The sequence below is a fragment of the Eubalaena glacialis genome, chromosome 4, assembly GCF_028564815.1.
Source record: "Eubalaena glacialis isolate mEubGla1 chromosome 4, mEubGla1.1.hap2.+ XY, whole genome shotgun sequence".
Classification (NCBI taxonomy): Eukaryota; Metazoa; Chordata; class Mammalia; order Artiodactyla; family Balaenidae; genus Eubalaena; species Eubalaena glacialis.
This window is the reverse complement of record NC_083719.1, coordinates 55,472,370-55,495,019: the sequence shown is the minus strand read 5'-3', so window position 1 is coordinate 55,495,019 and position 22,650 is coordinate 55,472,370. Positions and strand designations below refer to the sequence as shown.

General features: G+C 38.1%; 1 protein-coding gene across 1 annotated transcript; it reads right to left on the bottom strand.

The window, feature by feature from the left end:
• Positions 1–3,119: 3,119 nt before the first annotated feature.
• KGD4 (alpha-ketoglutarate dehydrogenase subunit 4) lies at positions 3,120–15,742 on the bottom strand. Its single transcript, XM_061187869.1, has 4 exons — positions 15,624–15,742; positions 6,140–6,203; positions 4,980–5,167; positions 3,120–4,103 (listed from the first exon to the last, which is right to left on the bottom strand). Exons 1-4 carry the CDS (start codon positions 15,663–15,665, stop codon positions 4,086–4,088), a joined length of 312 nt encoding a protein of 103 aa, XP_061043852.1. The 5' UTR covers positions 15,666–15,742; the 3' UTR covers positions 3,120–4,085.
• Positions 15,743–22,650: the final 6,908 nt, after the last annotated feature.

Sequence of the window (22,650 nt, the reverse complement as noted above, 5' to 3'; positions counted from 1 at the left end):
CGTTTTAACTTAGATACTTTCTTCACTACCGAAGACGGATCAGCGCTCTGATACGATGCTCTGTGTTCACGATTTAATAGGTGTGTATGAGTGCGGAAGGCTCGGCCTTGTCTCTGATCTCGCTCTCTAGTTTTTGCTCAAGGGTGTCCTGTCACCATGGTTACTGTGGACGCCTAAGCCGACAATTTCAGGTTACTTAAGCGAGTGCCCAGCTCTTAAGGGCTGATCAAGAGGCATTCTTAGTCCTTTATGAAGAAGTACGTCTAGGCAAACAAGTTCCAAGTCAACTGAACAATTTTGTGCTGTGGAACAGACTTCTGGCCATCAGTTTTCTACCCTGTAAGGTGGAACTAGTAGACTACGTCATAGGTGGTTGCGAGGATTAAATGAAACTTGCACAAAGTTTAGACATAGTGCTCAATGGTTAACTGTGATCAGTACCCAACTTTTGATTCTCATAAGTTTTCATACAAATCAACAATTAATTCATTTATTCAACGAATATATATTGAATGCTTACTATATGCCAGGCTCTGTTGCAGACTCTGAGAAATCAGCAGGGGAAAAACAAATATCAGTGCCTTCCAATGGGAGGAGATAATTAAAATATGCTATAATACATAGTGATAAGTGCTACAGAGATAATAAAGCTGGGAAAGGGGATAGATAGTAGGGTTTGTGATTTTAAATAGGGTGGTACCAGAAAGACATTACTGAAAAGCCACTGCAGAGTTTTGAGCAGACAAGTGATATCAGACTTAATGTTTTAAAACTCGCCCTTTGACTGTTGTGAGAGATTACACTGTAAACTTACAGGGGCAAGGAAAACCAAGAAGGCCAGTTAAAGAATTAGTGCAGGAATCCAGATGGTTGTATTGAGGGTACCAGTTTGGCTTCTAGCCAATACGATTTGCCGACAGACTGAACATGGGTTGTGGGGGAAGAAAAGGATAATTCTAAGGTTTTGAGCTGGAGCATTTGATGCTTCTAAGAGTTGAGAATCCTGATTTTCAGAGTTAGGTTGAAGAAGGCAGCAAAATACAAAAACTCATAACTTATTCAAGGTAATACAGTGTAAAGGCTGAGTCCTTACTCTGGATCTAGGCTACCTGCATATGAATACTGGCCCCACCACTATTCATTTACTAGGTTTATGATTTGGGCAAATTATTTAAACCTTCTGTTGCTAATTTCTTCTGTAATAGGACCTACTCACTGGGTTGCTGTGAGGCTTAAATTGACTGCACACGTCAGAAACCTTTAGGATACTGACTGTGCAGTTTATGTTAGCCATCACATAACTATTACTGGTCACCTTCCAGATCTTTGTCACTACTTGGGTCTTTATTGAGCGTTGATATATTCATTAAGCAAAATTCTCCTATGTTGCAGAAAACATACCATCTCTACCACTTATATTTCTTAATTGTGGCAAGTCATACCTAGTGATATGTGGTGTCACGTGACTTAGGTCATCGTTCCTTCTAAAAGACATCACTGTTAACAGTAATCTAACCTCACTTGTAGTAGAAACAAGCTAAATAGTGAGCTAAATTTGAGGCTTGAGGTTCCCAAGTGTGCCATGGCATATGAATTGATAATCACATCATACCATGCTGCTGACAAGTAAATTCCTATATTGGGACATTTTAAATAGGGTAACAAAGGCAATGTTTAAGTGATATTCTGGGTTCATTAGGGCACTGTATAAATATAAAATACCATTCAGCATCTGTATAGCATTTTACAATTAAGAAAGCGCTATCACACACCAGTAGTAGCCAGCTTCCAAGATGGCCCTAATGATTCTTGCCTTCTGGTATTAATGCACTTGTGTAGTTTCCTCACACAATGAAACAGGCTGTTCTGTGTGACTAATAGAGTATTGCAGAAATGAATGTGTATAACTTGAGTTTAGATCATAAAGAGGTATTGCTGCTTCTGCCTGTACACTTGGATCATTTGCTCTGGGGGAAGTCAGCCATCATGTCATGAATTCATTCAGGCAGCCCTGTGGAGAGGCCTAGGTGGAGGGGAACTGAGGCCTCCTGCCAACAGCTAGCATCAACCTGCCAGCTATGTGAGTGAGCTATCTTGGAGATGGATGGTCCAGCCCCAGTGAAACCTTCAGATAACTGCAGCCCCAGGTGGCATTGATTGCAACCTCATGAGAAACACTGAGCAGAACTGCCCAGCCAAGCTGCCCCAGAATTCCTGACCCAGAGAAACCATGAGCTATTAAGTGAGTGTTGTTTTCAGCCACTAAATCTGGGGGTGATTTGTTACAACGTAGTAGACAATACACTAATTTGATCCTGCCTATCACACTGTATAGTACTGGAGAAAAAAACTCCAAGTTGGACAAACTGAGCAATTTGCTAATGGTTACAGATACTTAAGTGTTTAACTCCTAAATGAAAACACAAGCTATTTACTCGGTAAGTCAAGCCCAAATTCTTTCTATGACACCATCCTCCTTGGGAGCTCATCCTATGACAGCAATTCCCACTAACATCCTTTTGCCATACCTCTAGTCATAAATTCTGTAAAAGTGATATATTTTTTCATTGGAACTTTCATGGCAGCAGCTGTAGTAAAGGTGGTCCTCAGACGGTTCCAGTATTGGGGTTTCTAACTGCTGGCCCACGGCATTACTCAAGCCACTCTTCATTTCCTGCACCTACTCTGTTTCTGAGAGCAAAAAAAATTGCCTTGGGCTTCCTTTTACTGAAATGAGAAAGCTAAGGAGAAAAAAGAGAATAGTGCTAGTTTTTAAGAAATTTTTCCAAGTATATTTTTGAAATAATAAAAAAGAAATCATGAGTCATGTATTTCTCATGAGTTACCAGAATAGCTCATTGCTAGCACCAAACTCCTATTTCACATTCGAGTTGGGCAACATTTATACTAGGCCACAATACAGAATTTACACGAAAAGCAGATCAACTCTGAAATAGTAAAAAAGAAAAAAAAGTATAAAGATTAATCCATACGCAACTGGGCAAATACAAAAACGTACTTAACAATTCTACTGTGTCAATTACTCATGAGTTACCCTTACTATTAGGGATGACTTCTTTAACGCATATTCTAGAAATCATTAAAGGTACAGAAGAGAATTTATTTCACTTTGTGAGGCTTTACTTTCACAATCATCCATACCCTTGGCACAGGAAGAGCCTATTAAAATTCTGTAAATTGCCTTAATAAGGTGAATAGGTTGATTTTATGAGGCTTTCGGACAATGAAGTTTGAGAAAGTTTATGATTATCAGGATTTGTACACATGATCACAATCAAAACAGTAAAATAAACCAAAGAACAAGACTTTCTTAACACCCCTAAGAACATAATAACTTAAAATTTCTGGTCAAATGTTATTCCTATGCTATATTCATTTTGATCTCTTATTTCCCATTTTATACTGTGACATGTTTTTCTGAACACAGGTTACATAATCTTTTGTGTTAACTCCCTAGTCTTAATACCACAAAGTCAACTGTTTTACCATGGCTGTATTTTTATTATTTAGAGTACGATATGCTTATTGAGCCAGTTATTCTCCAGTCACTTTGTGAATGCAAAAACACTGAGAGAATTAAGAACAAATAATGGAGTCATTATTTCACTGATCCTTATCCAATTCCAGGAAAATTACTTCCAGAAAGCTGCAATTCTGCCGGATATATTCTTTCCACATTTAAACAGAAACTGAAAGAGAAGTGAAATTATGGTAAACCTATGATTGTTCACTAGACATTGTGTACTTTTAATAGTTCAACACTGTAATGCTTGATAATTTGATTATTTGAGTAAATTAATAGGCTAACATTTAAAAATGTATACTTTAATAAGTATAAAGTATATAAACAATCAGGTAAGCTTGTGGAGAAGCTGACCAAGATACATAAATTAGGAGATACAAGTGTCCATCTAAATTTTCTATACTTCTTTTTTTTTTTCTTTTTTACAGAAATTTTATTAAAGTTAGTTAATGTACAATTTCTCATTTGTCATTCTGGAAGTCCTTCATTGTAAAGACTCTTCTTTGTCTGATTAAACAAACAGCAGCCACATTGTCAGTGATTATTCTGGACCTCCACGCTGAAAAGGAAGAAATAAAGCAGTAAGATTAGGTGTTTCATTTACAAAGAAATGTTTTCATGGCCACTATACAAATTTGAAACATTTTAAGCAAATGATCTTTAGGTTTTAAAAACAATTTCAGATTTTTCATAGCTTTTGGGCACTCCTATCAATGTTATAAAGAATTTCAGATCTGAAGGGGACTCAAGGTTGACGTAGATCAATGGTCCTCAAATTTCTTGGTCCTTTACACTCTAAAAAATCAATGAGGGGGCTTCCCTGGAGGCGCAGTGGTTAAGAATCTGCCTGCCAATGCAGGGGACACAGGTTCGAGCCCTGGTCGGGGAAGATCACACATGCCGCAAAGCAACTAAGCCCATGCGCCACGACTGCTCAGCCTGTGCTCTAGAGCCCGCAAGCCACAACTATGGAGTCCATGTGCCACAACTACTGAAGCCTGCACGCCTAGAGCCCATGCTCTGCAACAAGAGAAGCCAACGCAATGAGAAGCCCACGCACCGCAACAAAGAGTAGCCCCTGCTCGCCGCAACTAGAGAAAGCCCGTGCACAGCAACGAAGACCCAACGCAGCCAAAAATAAATTAATTAAAAAAAAAATTAATGAGGACCCTAAAGCGCTTTTTTCCATGGGGGTGTATGTATTTTGCTATTTACCATACTATACTTCTACACATATATTCCTTCATGCACATTTACTGCGGGCTCGAACATCGTTTATTTCTCATAGTCCAGGCCTACATGACCATCCCTGTCTTAGCTATGGACACACCTTGACAAGACAATGGGAAGAACATGGAAATCAGCAATATGAAACTCCAAAGCCAATAATGTTAAGGTGTTTTCCACAGTATTGGGATAAAGAGCAACAACGTACTTGGATAAATTCAATTTCTTCTTGAGATACAAGTTTCCTTCTGTACTTCTGAGGTAAAGTTTTTATTATCTCTGCAGTGTCTGGTGGACCCTGATGCATCAGCCAGTCTGGCGATTTACTTCCCTTAGAATGCTGTGAAATTGAAGAAGAGTGAGATGGTAGTCCTGCTGATCTCAGAACTTCTGACACTGAAATTAAAAAAAAAAAAAAATAGAGGAATTGTTCAGTGTCTTAAAATACTATTTTGAATTATCTATCATTAAATAATCAAGTTATTCTTAAAATGATAAGTATTACAATCCAAGAGATAAGTATTATAGAGTAACTTAGTTGGGTAGCTATATATAGTTTCATAATATAGTTTCATAAAGTTCTTTTTAAAGCAAATGAGGTAGTTTTAAGTGAATGAATTACTAAATTGAAGAATAAGTTCATAAAATAATGAAATTTCTAGGTTCAACCCGTATGGATAACTTACATTACTTAAATTTTGTCATATGGTAGAGAGTACAGGTAATACCATACAATGGAGAATAAGAAAGTTGGTAAATGCAGATGAGATTTGTTTTCTCCATACTTGTTTGTCACCTATATCTTAATTTTTCAAGAGTTACAATAAGTTAAAAATATCCATACAAAATTTGTTTAAATTCTCCCTGAATTAAAGGTCAAGAATCTTATAATTAAAGACAGTGACAGAGCAGTAAGAGAAAAACAGAACTTGTTCAGAATCTTCAGTTACTTTAAGAGGCAATGATTGCTAAGTTCTAAGGCAATCCAAGAAATATTTACTGCCTGAATGAACAGATAAATCAGTGAATGAAAGAAAAGAAGGTTAGCTGGGAGAGAAATATAGGAATGGTGGTTATTCATCATAATCTCTGCAAATATAAGCATGGGAGATTCTTCTGAAGGACAGAAGGTGGAATAAAAATTCCCATATATAAACACAGTATCATTAAAAATTCAGAAATATCTACTGTCAAGTTACTACTTTTTTACAAGGAGGTAATAGAAAGTTAATGCAACCTAACGTACCATTGTGATCTAAGCTACCATTGTCTACCTGATTCTAAAATGAGAAATACTGTGTATAATAGAATATTCATGTATAAATCTGCATGTACATATTTTTTTAGTATAAATAAACTACAGCTTACCATTGGGTTTAGGATTGTCTCTTCTGTCAGGGAACCTTATTAATGGAGTATGTGGCTTGACTACCTAAAGGAAAAATAAAATGCATGAAAAAGAAATGAAGCACTAAAATAACCTCATTTACTACATAAGAAATAATCTAATGAATGCTACAAGCAGATGCCTTTGTTAAATAACTTAGTACCTGACAGCAACTTTAAATTTTACTATTTTAAATTTTACTCTTTCCCAACAAGGATAGCTAGTCTATGAACTATTATCTTATCTGATATTCATAAGAACTTTGTACTTTATACATCACAAGATATTTTACTGTACTGCCTACTGACCTCAAAACAACCCTATAAGGTGACAAGGATTTTATGTTGCATGACTTCTAAATCACCCTGCTGATTGGTAAGAATTGGAAGTTTCCTGACTTGTATTGAGTGTTGTTTCTCTACTATGTTAATACCTAGTGGTTTAGAATAGGATAAAAAGCATATTGAAAATTAGGTAATCAAAAAAATACTTTTTCTGACTACAAAAGTAACACGTTCTGTGTAAAAAATTTGGAAAAAACACAGAAAAGCACAAAGAAGAAAACACCATCTATAAGCCAAAACCCACATAAAATAGATTTAAACATTTGATAGCCCTTGACTTCAGCCTTTTTCCTATACCCATAGAAATACATGTATTTAGAACACTGTTTTTAATAAGATATTTGAAGAGTATTAATGTTTTATCCCTAAAATTCCAGTTAATGCTACAGAGGAGCTTAAGCAGAACTTTCAGTATGAAATCTGAATATATATAAAATGCTGAGACTCTAATAAACAGAGCACTATTTTTTACTAACGTAATCTATAAGTTGCTGTGTTACTAGTGAGACAGGTGTGTGTTTATCTGCAATATATTTGTATATATGTACTACACATTACACATTTTATATGAGTACAGAAGCAAATAGGCTTGTAGGGATGGGTCTGTAAACTAACCACCATAATTCTGCTGCTGTGAGAAAATGCTGGCAGATAGTTGTCTCCCTAAGCATAAAAGCATGTTCACATCTTTCGTGTTAAAAAACAAACCTTCTCACTCCATCTAGTACCTGTTTCTTTTCATAGCCAGGCTTCTTGAAAGAGTGTTCTTTCCTTCCTATAGTCCTAAGCTTTTCAGGATAAACTTCAAACTCGCATTTGGCACACACAGGCCCATCATGATCAGGCCTCTCCCTACCTCTCTAGCCTCATTCCCCACCACTGTACCTTTCACTCCAGGTATTCTGAAGTGCTTTTCATTTCCCTAACTCCTCATACCATTTCCATCCCCATTCAATCTACAGCTTGTGTGCTCTGCCACGAAATCTCTCCCAGGTCCCACCCCGCTTCCATGCCTCTACTTTCATCTGACTGCTTATTTTTGAAAACAGCTCAACTGTCACTCCTCTCTAAGAAGATTCCCGATTCCTAAATCTGATTTAAAAACTCCTCCTGTGTTTCCACAGTAACATGAACATCTTAAGAATAATGTGTAGAGGACAGTAAATGAACCAATGATTACAGGAGAGCAAAGCTCCTGGAAAGGCAGAGATGGAAAATTAAGTACTTCTGCAGCAGTAGCCAGTACATAGTAAATGCTCAGCAAACATTTGACAAATGAGTGAATAGACCATTTGTAAGTAAGGGCTAACTGTATAGGTATGTAAGTATGTATACACACACTTAAACAAATGTACATACACCAGAGAGAAAGAATCCATTTCAACATTGCTTTTGTACACTTAAAAATATGGTAATATGCCCATATAGATTAAATTCCCACAGTTTGGTATCCCCCCTTTTTAAGAGAAAATTTTAAAAATACATAAAAGTAGACAGTAGTAAAATAAACCCTGATAAACACATCACACAATTTCAACAGTAATCAATCTTATTTCATCAACCCTACCCCCATTAAACAAATCCCAGTCATCTCATCTCATCTGTTAATACCATCTACATGTATCACTAACAGAAAAGGATTTTGGTTAAACCATAATCCCAATACTTTTCCCACACTTAACAAAAATAATTCTTTAATATCATCTATTATTTAGCTATGCTCAAATTTTCCTGTCTCAAAATTGTCTTTTTTAAACTCTAAATGTAAATACAAAGAGAAACAAATAAGTCTGTCAATTAGTTGAGCAGCTTATAACTAAGGGAAAAAAAGCTAATCCAAATAACTTTCATAGTGCTTGGACTATATACCTTCAGTCTAAAGACAAAAAGAAATACAAAGAAATCTTGAACTTTTTACTTAGTAGGTTGGTTGTATAGATATAGCTATACATTTTGTATATATTGTAGGACTAAGCAAATGAGTATATACATATATTGATGTTTGGGGAAGGCAGGGATTTCCCTGTGAGAGAAAGAAAATACAAATATGGGATGAGGGAAGGCAAGGAAGAATACTGTAGTGTTAAGACTGGAATCTGAGGGAATCAGTAGGAAGTCATGATAAATGCCATGAGTTTATTCAACCAGCCTCCTGTTAATTTGGGTTGTTAATTTGAGTCGTTTCCAATCTTCTTCCAGTTCTCATATACCACTGGGCACCCCCCCCACTCACCCCACCCCCCCAGCCTTCCTCACTATGGACATCTCCCACCAGAGTATTCTATTTGTTACAAATGATGAAACTATATTAACATGTCATTATCACCCAAAGTTTTACATTAGAGTTCATTCTTGGTGTTGTACATTCTAAGGGTTTTGACAAATGTACAATGACATATTCACTATTATAGCATCTTCTGTGTTCTGCCTACTCATCCCTTCATTCCCCAATCTCTGGCAACAACTGATCTGTTTACTGTCTCCATAGTTTTGCCTTTTCCAGAACGTCATGCAGATGGAATCATACAGCATGTAGCCTTTTCAGATTGGCTTCTTTCATTTAGTAAGACGCATGTATGTTTCTTCCATGTTTTTTCCTGGCTTGGTAGCTTATTTCTTTTTGAAATAACATTACAAATTATATTTGTATAATATACAAATATATAATTATATAATAATATAATATTACAATAATATAATATTGTGTTGAATAATATTACATTGTTTGGATGTACCACAGTTTATTTATCCATTCACCTACTGAAAGACATCTTGGTTGTTTCCAAGTTTTGGCAATTATAAATGAAGCTGCTATAAACATCCATGTGCAGGTTTTTGTTTGGACATAAGTTTTCAATTCATTTGGGTAAAAGTGTGATTGTTCAACCATATGGTAAAAGCATGTTTAGTTGTGTAAGAAACTGCCAAACTGCCTTCCGAAGTGGCTGTAGCACTTTGCATTCTCAACAGCAGTGAATGAGAGTTCCCATTGCTCCACTTCCTTGTCAGCATTTGGTGGTGTCAGTATTCTGGGTTTCAGCCATTCTAATAGGTATATAGAGGTGTCTTACTGTTGTTTTAATTTGAAATTAATTCCCTAATGACTATGATGTTGAACATCTTTTCATATGATTGTCATCTGTATATCTTCTTTGATGAGGTGTTTGTTCAGCTCTTTTGCCCATTTCTTAGTCAGGCTGTTTTTATTGTTGACTTTCTTTTTTTTTTTTATAAATTTATTTATTATTTTTGGCTGTGTTGGGCCCTTGTTGCTGTGAGCGGGCTTCCTCTAGTTGCAGGTGAGCGTGGGCTCCTCATTGCGGTGGCTTCTCTTGTTGCGGAGCACGTGCTCTAGGGAGTATGAGCTTCAGTAGTTGTGGTTCGTGGGCTCTAGACCGCAGCCTCAGTAGCTGTGGTGCACGGGCTTAGCTCCTCCTTGGCATGTGGGATCTTCCCAGACCAGGGCTCGAACCCGTGTCCCCTGCATTGGCAGACGGATTCTTCACTGTGCCACCAGGGAACTTTTAAGAGTTCTTTATATATCTTGAATAACATCCTTTATTAGATATTCTTTTTGCAAATATTTTCTCCCAATCTGTGGCTTGTCTTCTCATTCTCTTCATAGTGTCTTTTGCAGACCAGAAGTTTTTAATTTTAATGACATCCAGTTTATCAATTATTTCTTTCATGGATTGTGCATTTGGTGTTGTATTTAAAAAGTCACTGCCAAACCCAAGATCATCTAAGTTTTCTTCTCTATTATCTTCTAGAAGTTTTATAGTTTTCCACTTTACATATAGGCCTATGATCCATTCTGAGTTAATTTTTGTGAAGGGTATAAGGTCTGTGTCTAGATTCATGTTTTGCAAGTGGATGTCTAGTTGTTCCAGCACCATTTATTGAAAAGACTATCTTTTCTCTATTGTATTGCCTTTGCTTCTTTGTCAAAGATCAGTTGACTATCCTGTTATTTCTACCTTTCTAAGTCTCTTAGTTTTAGCTGTGCCTCATATATAGCATAGCATTGAATATTCATTTGTTGGCCAATCTGAGAATACTTTTAAATGGGCAGTTAGACCATTTAAATTTATAGATATAACTCACAAGTTTGGTGTATTTTCTGTCATATCATTATATGATTATTTAAATATAAAGTCTTTTGTCATATGATCTTTTTCTTTGCTTTCATTTGTGGGGTCTGTTGTTTTGTTTTTTGGTATTTGGAAAGATTTGTACTTTTGTATAATGTTTATGTTATGTTGCTACCTTTAGATAATACTCTTAGTTGCTCGTTTCTGAGATACTATCTATTGGTTCACTATTATGAGAAAGAATGAAAGTAGTTGATGGTAATCTCTTCTCTGCCTTCCCTCCCCATCTTTTACTACCATTTAATAACCAGAGGCAATTAGCAAGTTTATTCTACCTTCTGCATACTCTTCCCCTTATTCCCTCCATTTTAAAAGTTTTATTAGATCTATACTGTCAAAAAAAATAATATTACCAACAAGTCTTTCTCCCTTATCTGCATTATTTAGTCTTAGTTCTATAGTTAAACACATTCAGTGCTTATACCCAGTTCCTATATTAAAACAGCCACAAGTACAAATAAGTATTTCTTAGTTGTCTGAAGCTCATTCTCTGTGAGAGCTGTAAGAAGAGCTTCAGGGAACAATATTCCCTGAGTTATTAAAGGTTTAGAAGAGTTTGTGGCCTTTACACGTGAAGGTCAATATAGCTAGATAAAGCTTTGGTTCACATTTCCTTTAACTACCTTAAATATGTTATCCACATGTTTTCCTTAATGAAGTATTATTGTTGAAAACCCTGATAACTTCCATTCTCTTTTAAGTGCTTGGTCTTGTCGCTTGGATCACCAAATAATTTTTTCTTTAAAATTTAATGATTTTACTAGAATATACTCATTAATCAAACATACTGGATCAAATCTCTCAACTACAAGGTATAACTTTAAGTCTTCTTTTGTATCAGGAAAGTTTTATTAAATTATAGGTTTTGAGACTTGGTCAACTCTATCTACTTTCACTTTTTCAGAGACTACTTATTATACAAAAGTTGCATCGTCTTGTCTTTATCTACTTCTATGATTTTCTCTGAATCCCTTTCATCTTTTTTCATTATCAGTGATTTCTTTTGGAAACTATTATTCTATTAAGGAATCCACTTCTATGATTCATGAAGCCCAGGCAGAGTTAACAGTGACAAGTTCTGGAGGTAACACTCCTCTAGACTTTCTGGTTATAACCACCATCTCCTCTCTCTACCTCAACTGAAAACCGAGCCTCATGAGGCCTCAATCCCTGCCCTACTATTCCTGGAAGATGCCAAAGCCAACTAGGTAAGAGGCTTTTTTAGAGGAGAAGACAACTCTTGTCTTCCCAGAAGACAAACCCTCTACTTTGCTTTATGAGGCAGATAGCAACCCCAAACCACGGACAGGTTGGGACCTGCATAGGCCTCATTCATTATCTGTGACTTTTAAAAAAAATCATTTTTCTCCTTTCCTCCACTATTTCCTTTAGCAAAACTTCCAAGTTGCCTATTGACCTTTATATTCTTTCCAGTTTAGCGTCTATTCCTGAAAGGTTCTTTTCTTTTACTCTTAATTCTTTTTTTTAAAAATAAATTTATTTATTTTATTTATTTATTTTTGGCTGCTTTGGGTCTTCGTTACTGCTCTTGTGAGCTTTCTCTAGTTGCGGCGAGCGGGGGCTACTCTTCGTTGCAGTGCATGGGCTTCTCACTGTGGTGGCTTCTCTTGTTGCAAAGCACGGGCTCTAGGCACACGGGCTTCAGTAGTTGCAGCACGCAGGTTCGGTAGTTGTGGCGCGCTGGCTCTAGAGCGCAGGCTCAGTAGTTGTGGCACATGGGCTCTGTTGCTCCGTGGCATGTGGGATCTTCCCGGACCAGGGACCGAACCCGTGTCCCCTGCATTTGCAGGCGGATTCTCAGCCACTGCGCCACCAGGGAAGCCCTACTCTTAATTCTTTACTGAGTTCAGAACTGTACCATCCCTAAACTCTTAATCTAAAATCTAAACTCAACTACAACCTTTTAACTTACAACTCTCTTCTCTGTTATTTCCCACCATCAGTTCCAGCAAGCCCTTCATTTCCTTTATCGTTCCCTTTTCTCCCAGTCAATTGGTTCCATCCTGACTTTACTTCCTTTCTCATCTAGCCTAGAACCTACAGTCCATTCAAAAATCTCTTAGCACTCTCAACTGCCTTGCTGGAGGTTTACTTTCACCTCACCTGTAAAGCTCAAACCCTGAATTAATCCAACCACTTATCTTCTTCCCCTGTGTCTCATGCAGCCAAACAATTTCCTAAATGATTAACTATCTCCTTTCTACTATTGCATCATCCCAAACATATCAAATATATACTGCTTGGCATTTATTTTATTATTATTATTTTTAAATAAATTTATTTATTTATGCATTTATTTTTGGCTGCGTTGAGTCTTCGTTGCTGCACGCGGGCTTTCTCTAGTTGTGTTGAGTTGGGGCTACTCTTCGTTGTGGTGCACGGGCTTCTCATTGCGGTGGCTTCTCTTGTTGTGGAGCACGGGTTCTAGGCGCACAGGCTTCAGTAGTTGTGGCACGCGGGCTCAGTAGTTGTGGCTCACGGGCTGTAGAGAGCAGGCTCAGTAGTTGCGGTGCAGAGGCTCAGTTGCTCCGCAGCATGTGGGATCTCCCTGGACCAGGGCTTGAACCTGTGTCCCGTGCACTGGCAGGCAGATTCTTAGCCACTGCACCACCAGGGAAGCCCCTGCTTGGCATTTAGCAGGCATTTAATGAACACCTATAAATTACTCTTCTAAAATTACTTTTGAATACCCTGTGGTCCAGCCAAATCCCTCTACTTAATGGTGACACTATGCTTTGTGAATTCCTATCAGTTTGTGCCAGCCTGTTGAAATACTACTCTTTCTTCAAGACACCAATCAACAGCCAAGTTCTAAGCTCTGTGGAGGCACCATGTATTGTCTTGTTGGCACTGCAGTCTCAGCACTGAGTATAGGCCTGGCACAGAAGTACTCAATACATTTTGCTAATGTTAACATGTAATTATTACATAATGTCAGCACATACTGCTTTGTATTATGAACCTGAATACAAGTCTTTGCAGCTTTGTTAAAAGGAGACAGACCATTTCTTACTGTATATCTCACAGCATCTTTTTTTTGTTGTTGCATATATCAATAGTAAGTTCTTTATTATTGCTGGGTACTGTTCCATTTTAACAAATCTACCACACCTTATCTTGCTAATGGACATTTGGATAATTTCTGGTTTAGGAGTTATTATTAATAAAGCAACTATGAACATTTTTATATAGTTTTTTAAATAGGTATATGCACTCATTTCTCTGGGATATAAACCTATGAGAAAAACTGCTTGGACACAGGGTAGGTATGTTTAACTAGTATTAGAGGCCCACAAAAGTTTTCCAAAGTGACTGTACCATTTTATATTCCCACCAGCATTGTATGAGAGTTTCAGGTGCTTCATGTTCTCATCACCACTTGGTATTGTCAGTTTTTTAAATAATTTTGGTGGGTGTGGTAGTACTTCATGGCTTTAATTTGCATTTTCCTGGCAAGTAATGATGTTGAGTATCTTTTCATTGGCTTAGTGCTCATTTGAATATCTTGCTTTGTGCAATATCAAGTTTTTCTTACCCATTTTAAAAATTGGGCTGTATATTATGGATATATATAATTATCTATTATGGATACCAGTCCTTTGTCGGATGTTCTGTCCTCACAGCATCTTTAACGCTCAATAACTACCCGTTGAATGAATAAGTGAGGATCATTCGTTGCAATGGGAGCAAAGACTGGGATCTAGGATTCTATTTCAGAGCGAAATAACTTTAAGAAAAGGTCTTTTAAGAGATGTGCAAAGGGAAATGCACTTCTCGTGTCAAAGTTAAAAGTTAATTGTAGGGCTTCCCTGGTGGCGCAGTGGTTGAGAATCTGCCTGCCAATGCAGGGGACACGGGTTCGAGCCCTGGTCTGGGAAGATCCCACATGCCACGGAGCAACTAAGCCCGTGAGCCACAACTACTGAGCCTGCGCGTCTAGAGCCTGTGCTCCACAACAAGAGAAGCCACGACAATGAGAAGCCCGCGCACCGCGATGAAGAGTAGCGCCCGCTCGCCGCATCTAGAGAAAGCCTGTGCACAGAAACAAAGACCCAACACAGCCAAAAATAAATAAATAAATTTATTTAAAAAAAAAAGTTAACTGTACAATAATACACTTTAAGAGTTGAAAAAAACTCGTGTAAAGCAACCACAAAAGTGGAGACTGTGGCCCATTATATACCAATTTTTTTTTTTTATACCAATTTTACCTCTCCTATTTAAGCTAGAGATCACAGTTGGAGAAGCAAAAACAAAAGCTGTCAGGAGTTAGTAATTGATGTGTGGATTAACAATAAAGTTCCTCTAGCGCCAATCTAAATTCAGGGGAAAAAAGCTTAGGAAACCAACACTAAGACATATATTACAGATAAACTTAAATATGTATTTTTTCCATTCTCCCCCATCCAGCCTGTAACCAGACGCTGGTTGGTGGGGGAGAACCCGCCTCCGGCGAGGACGCAGCCCGCGGGGCCAGTTCTCTGGCTATTCCCAAGACCTTGAAGGGACGCCAGGTCAGACGCAGGGTTCGCTTCCTTTCACTCACCGCTACTGCCTTCCTTCCGATTGGCTGATCCGCGACAACACAGACAATACTGGTCGCTGATTGGCCAGGATATTGCCAGGACAGCCAAGCCTGCAGACTCCTAACAGGCTAACGAGGTCCCGGTGGAGGGCAGTCCAGGGACTTCGGAACAGCTATGTGCCTACCTGCTGAGATGCACTCCCGCGACCTGGCTCGAACCCTCAGCTGCGGTCCCCGGCTCACTGCCCGACCAAACGAGCTCAAGGTCCAATTCTCACATACACCCCGGGAAGCCGCTGCTGGCCCTACGCAGGGCCGTGGTCTCCGCGCAGTCTCCACCACCGCCTTTCCTCCCCAGCGCCGGTGCTACAGTCAGCACCATCTCTACTGCCTACGGCGCGGAAAGGCAACCGAGTCTCCTTACCTGAACGACCCTGCTGGCAGACGCCATCTTGCTGCCCATCATGACCCCCGAGAGGGGCAGCTTCCGGGGCCCTAGCGATCAGCGGCTATACCAGGAGTCCTGGGCGGCTGGGGGCGGGCTCTACCTGTGACGTCAAGGAGGAGGAGCGGGCGCTCGGGAGAGACCCTCCTCCACTGCGGAGCTAGCCCCACCCACTTGTGCCTGACACCGCCCCTCCTCTCTTCCTGCCTGGGAACTGACCCAGGTGTTTCCCATTGCTTCGTTTTGCAGACGAAAGTTTGTGGCATTGTATTTATTTTGTTCACCGGCCTATGAGTGATCTGGGACCATTTCTTCTCCAGATAGCCAGTTTCCAGTTTCAGTGTAGTCCAAAATTTAATCTGAAACCAAATAAGTAATGTAAATTCTTGAGTCTTCCTAAAACGAACAATCTTGTTAAAGTTTAGGAGTAAGAAGCAAGCTCAGAAAGAGTGGTCAGTTCCGGGTCTATACAAGGCCACCTAATACTCCGTTGCTTTTTTTTTTTTTTTTATTGAAGTGTTGTTGTTTTACAATGTTGTATTAATTCCCGTTGCTTATTAACATTTCTCGATTTGGTATTCTGATTCCTTTCTCTACCATTAGTCCTGATATTAAACTGCTGCCTACTTCGAGTTTGAGAAAACTCAGAAGTTAAAGTTTTTCTTTTTGAAACGTGAGCCATCCATATCATTCCCCCACGTTATATTAAATTCTATGGTAAATATTAATGTTTACAATGTTAAAAAATTTTAATACACAATATGTTGCAGCCATTTAACTTTGTAGGTAATGTAGCCTTACACTATTGTAAATATTTAGAGTGACAAATTTGTTTTGATGATCTAGGTCAATGGTTTCTAAATCTAGGAGGGTTATTGAGCCTAAATATGGGCCCTTCTGATTCAGTATGTGTGTGGAGGACACCAGGAATCTTTTTTTTTTTTTTTAAAGCTTTCAAAGCTTGTTTTAGCAGCACATATTCTAAAATCAGATTGATAAAATGGTTAAATGGGCAAAGCACGTGAACGGGTAAATTACAGAAAAGAAACACAAATTGCCCTTAAAAACGTTAAAAGACATTCAACCTCCCTTATTCTATGAAAAATTTAAACTACACTGAAACGCTATTTTCAATCCGTCAAATTGGCCAACAGACAGAATTTGGACAATATGATCTGAGGAGGCTGTAGGGAAAGAGGCACTAATGTATATCGTTGGTGGTGATGAAATGAAACTTGTATTTTAAGACAGGACAAGAAAAATTAAACATAAAATTCTGTGTGTCCCTTTGGGCCTCCTCCCTCCCTAATGTGCGCTGTGCATCTGCATTACACATTAACCAGAGCTCATCAAACATGGGAGCACTTGCTCAACTGCAAAGATCTTTTTTTTTTTTCTTTCTTCTGGTGCTAGCAATGTAACTTCTTAAAACAATAGCCTTCTTTCCCAGCTCTGTAGGGGGTCACGGTGACTTGCTGCTCACCTGGTTTATGTATGCTTGGTGAACTTTATGTAAAATATCAGTTTGTCATTTTGATGTACAACCCTTTGTCTCAAAAATGTATGACTGTGCCTTAGACTTCTAACAGGCGGAAAAGTTCTCAGAGCTTTCTGAGAATCTGCTACCTGGATTATAATCCTCAGTTTGGCTTGAATAAAATTTCTTTTTTCCCCCCCTTTTATCTTGATAGTTAATTGAATATCAATTAACTGAATAGTTAATTGAATTTTCATCGACAGTGGGAGTAAAAGATGGTACTCGAAAAAACTACATACTGAATGACTCCAACTATATGACACTCTGGAAAAGGCAAAACTATGGAGACACTTAAAATATCAGTGGTTGCCAGGGGTTGGGGAGAGGGAGGGACAAATAGGCAGAGCACAGGGGATTTTTAGGACAGTGAAACTATTCTGTACGATACTATAATGGTGGGTACATGTCATTATACATTTGTCAAAACTCATAGAATATACAACCCATGGGTGATAATGACATGTTAATGTTAGGGTTCAGTTGTAACAAATGTACCGCTCTAGTGGGGGATGGTGACAGTGGGGGGAAGTTGTGCCTGTGTGCGGGAAGTAGGTATATGGGAACTCTCTGGATTTTCTGCACCATTTTGCTGTGAACCTAAAACTGCTTTAAAAAATAAAGTGTATTAAAAAAAATTTTTTTTTAAAGTCACCATTGCCGAAACCAGATAAACTAATGTGTTTTTAAAGTTCAAAAATGGTGACTATACTTGATGACACTGTATTGTACAATTGAAATTTACTAAGAGAGTAGAACTTAAATGTTCTCACCAAAAAAAAGAAAAGAAAAAAAAGGTAAATATGTGAGGTGATGGATGTGTTAACTGGATTTTGGGAATCCTTTCACAATGTATACATATATCAAATCATCACATTGAAAACTTTAAATATTTTACAATTTTATTTGTCAATGACCTCAATAAAGCTGGAGGGGAAAAGCTCAAAAGCAACAGCAGCTTAGATTCCTAGTACACAGACTTTTCATTTACATTCAGAGAAACAGCAAGTTTCTATGTGAAAATCTACAATATTAGATTCTCATTCTGGTCATTTAAGAGAGAATTTATTGGCTACTTTTCTAAATAAAATAAATATTTGTCATTTTCCTTTATGATTATACTTAAGAAAGAGATGAAGAAAATGGGCAAATAATTCCCATGATTTAGAAATTTTTTTTAAAAATTATATTATATTTATTCATTTATTTTTGGCTGTGTTGGGTCTTCGTTGCTGCACACCCGCGTTCTCTAGTTGCGGCGAGTGGGGGCTACTCTTCACTGTGGTGCACGGACTCTAGGTGCACGGGCTTCAGTAGTTGTGGCACGCGGGCTCAATAGTTGTGGCTCGCGGGCTCTAGAGCGCAGGCTCAGTTGTTGTGGCACACGGGCCTAGTTGCTCTGTGGCATGTGGGATCTTCCTGGACCAGGGCTCAAACCCGTGTCCCCTTCATTGGCAGGTGGATTCTTAACCACTGCGCCACCAGGGAAGCCTGAGATTTTTTTGTTTTTGAATTTTTTTATTTTTTTATACAGCAGGTTCTTATTAGTTATCTGTTTTATACATATTAGTGTATATATGTCTAGAGATTTTATTAAAAGATAAACTTTCCAAGTCCTGTAATACCAAGAAGTTTCCTGGGAATACCTGATGATAAATTCAGAAAATGTCAAATGCAGTGCAATTTACTGGTCATATTGGTATGAATTTTGTTTGGGAAGACTGACAGGAAAATGCTCTGACTTTTCTCTACTTGTGGATTTATTTGTAAGTGTTGGCATTCATACTCCACAGAATTCTCATCCAGGCCCCTTCTTGATTAGTTCTTTCTAGGATGAAGATGATAAAAGTAGCTGAAGCTGAGGCAGCAAACCAAATCCTATCTTATCTTCCTGCTGCTCAGTTTCAATCACCCTCCTCTCATCACATCATTTGATTACTCATCCCATGCAAGTCTCATGATTTTCGTCTTGTAAAACAAAGAAGGTTGTCCACCCTCCAGTTCTACAAGGATCAAGTCATTAGCCACTGCAATAGCTGACCTACAGTACACCCTGAAAGGAATTCAGAACAAAGAACAGGAGGAGGCACTCTGTGCTTTAGGAGAACAGGCAAAACAGGCCCTTAGTTAGATATATTTCAGGAAATTTTTTTTGTGATTCTGGATTCTTGCATCCTCCCATACTTAGAAAAGCACTAAAATCCTTAACTGGCTTATCTGTTCCTCTTGACTAGCAGTAACCTTCTACTGAGATGTATACTGGATTGCACATACTTATTAGCCAAAGTCACATATATAATTGGCCGGTCCCCCTACCTCTTCGGAGCAGTTCCTCAGAGCTATCTGAGAGGCTGTCTCCTAGTCCTCAGTACGACACTGAATAAAACTCAACTCACAGCTCTTACATTGTGCATTTTTCTCTCAGTCAACAGTCTACATCCTGAATGCTATTATTTGACTATTTTCATGGACCTGTGGAGCACACCATCTGATTCTACCTTATATTGTGTCTTCTTAACGTCCCTATCTTATCTGGCCTTTGACTCCTTTCTTGTTCCATGTACCTTGTTCCTGACATTTGCTGTACATCTGTTAGGTAGAACTCATTGTGCATGACAGCTTCCTGATGTGATGCAATACAAAGTACCCAGAACAACTTGTGAATTTTCTTGATAAAAAAAATTTGAAACTACTTTAATAAAGCACTTAGATCTGACTTCTGATTTACAGGAATACAGAGGTGAAACAAGCTACCCAAACTACTAGGAAGCAATCAGACTAATCAGAATAGAGAACTTTCTACAGGGCAACTGGTTCCTTCAAGTCAATGACTGTTAAGAAGAGGTTAGGGGGTGCATATAATCTGTTGCAGCTACTCAATTCAGTTCAACTAGAGATCTTCCTTATGATGGGGTTACGTCCCAATAAACCTATCCTAAGTTTAAAAGATCCTAAGTCAAAATGAATTTAATACACCTAACCCTTTTTTTTAATGTATTTTTTTAAAGTCTTTATTGAATTTGTTACAATATTGCTTCTGTTTTATGTTTTGGCTTTTTGGCTGCGAGGTATGTGGGATCTTAGTTCCCTGACCAGGGATTGAACCAGCACTCCCTGCATTGGAAGGTGAAGCCTTAACCACTGGACTGCCAGGGAAGTCCCAATACACCTAACCTTATATGTGCTCAGAACACTTACATTAACCTACAGTTGGGCAAAATCATCTAACACAGCCTATTTTATAATAAAGTGTTAAAAATGTCATGTAACTTATTGACTACTGTACTGAAAGTGAAAAACAGAATGATTCTAAGTATATTGGTTGTTTGCCTCTGTGACTGTGTGGCTGACAGATGTGGCTCGCTGCTGCGGCCCAGCATCGTGAGAGTATTGTTAGCCCAGGAAAAGATCAAAATTCAAAATTCAAAGTATGGTTTCTACTAAATGCATATAGCTTTTGCACCATCACAGACCTGAAAAATCCTAAGCTGAACCATCATAAGCAGGGGACCAGCGTATGCTATTGTAGAGGGAAAGCAGCCATAGATAATATGTATACCTATGGGTGTGGCTTTGTTCCAATAAAACTTTATTTATAAAACCAGTCAGCTGGTAAATCATAGTTTGATATGACGAAACAACCAACCAAAACAACCATCACCACCACCACCATTTTTAAGAAAAATGTATTCGCAAAAGCACCACTAGCCTGGATTTTAAGACTGTGACTGTTTGAGATGTAAAAAGATATTTGGGTCCCCAACTAAGAAAGCTGTTCAGATAGGCATAATCTCTAATGCCCTCTTCAGATATGGCCAAAGTTAGTAATGGATAGGGAGAACCTCCCAAAGGGCAGAATGAAGAACCACAGATCAAGAACTGCTTCCAGAGAGCCAAATCCAAAGGTGTTCCCTGTCCCCTAGGAAAGGGCACCTCCTATTACTTGCCAAGCAATATTTCAGAATTGCTACAGTCCTTCTCCACTATTGTTTGCTGGCTGTGTGAAGCAGTATAGCTTGTCTTTTCAGTTCATAGGTCTCCAGATCAGGAAGAGCTACATCTAAAATAATGTGAAGACTCTTTGAAACTGGTATGACTAGATGACATTGTTAGCTTACTTTCTTTGGGGAGAGGTGCATCTTTTACATGCAGAAGGGAAGTTAATATTTAAGACCAAGGTAGCAGGCTGTGGTAGACTATATTCTTTTCAGCAAATGTCCATTTGCTTTCCCCAGCACTTTCCTGCTGTGGGAGTATACTTTCCTGCCCCAGTGATGTTGAGCTTGAGTGGAACCTGGGTGGAAATAATGTATACCTCTTCCAAGTAGAAACGAAATGTGCTGTGTAATTTGACTTGGCCTCATAAGCCATGAGCATGTGTTTCAGATAGTGGCTGCTCCCTCAGCCTGGGTCCTAGAATGATCAGCCAAACCATGGATCCAACAGAGAATATGTTTGTTATAAGCCACTGAGATTTGAGGTTGTTTTTCAGCATGATTTCCAAGAAAGCTAACTAATACAATTTCTCCCTCAGAGCTGGGCTTTAAGAGGGAGCACACAACAGGACAATAAAATCTTAGGAAAATGCAGAAAGTTTTTCTGAGGATGGTGGTAACCCTTTGAGTTGGGATTCACTAATAAAGCGTGCATCTATGATTTATTTAATGTTGTATCTTTGGATCAGGAAGGTATTTTCCAGGATGTTTTTCTATGAGAAAAATATAACTTGTTTTATAATTCCTGTGGACCATTTCCAAGAATACACTGTGGCAAAAAGAGTAACTACATATAAAATTAAAAAACTACATATAAATTATGATTTATCAAAACAAATGAAACAAAACTATAAATATTCCAAAGAAAAGTTTTTAGAATTCAAATCTCTTTATTTTTGTTATTGATCTAAAGAACAGATTTCAAATGCTATTATCTACTGCAGTGCATCTTTTCCAGTTTAAAGTCCTTTTTTTTTTTAACGTCATTATGTCTTTTTCAACTAGAACAATTTTTTAAAAATATTTATTTATTTATTTGGTTGTGCCGGGTCTTAGTTGAGGCAGGAGGGCTCCTTAGTTGCAGCTCACCGGCTCCTTAGTTGTGGCATGCAAATTCTTAGTTGCGGCATGCAAACTGTTAGTTGCGGCATGCATGTGGGATCTAGTTCCCTGAGCACGGATCCCTTAAAGTCCATCTGAAAAGAATGTTGAAAACACTACATTGTCTATAAAAATTATCAACAGCTCCAAATTAATAAAGAGCTCAAATTAGTTTTCCAAAAATGGAATTGGATTCTATAAAAGGTGGCAAGTTCTATTTTTTAATAAGATAGAATAATATTTATTCTTTTTATTTTTTAACTTATAAAAGTAATGCACGATAAACATAAAAATACAAAAGAAAAAAGTCACAATTTTTCTATAATAACCACAACTGTTAACATTTTGAATATGTTTTTCTTTTTCTTTCTTTTTC

Excerpts from the sequence above, each read along its gene's own strand:
- KGD4 (XM_061187869.1), bottom strand. The coding sequence starts at position 15,665 with ATGATGGGCAGCAAGATGGCGTCTGCCAGCAGGGTCGTTCAG. Across the intron at positions 6,204-15,623 it reads CTGCCAGCAGGGTCGTTCAG|GTAGTCAAGCCACATACTCC; the intron begins GTAAGGAGACTC and ends TTTTTCCTTTAG. Across the intron at positions 5,168-6,139 it reads AGACAATCCTAAACCCAATG|TGTCAGAAGTTCTGAGATCA; the intron begins GTAAGCTGTAGT and ends TTTTAATTTCAG.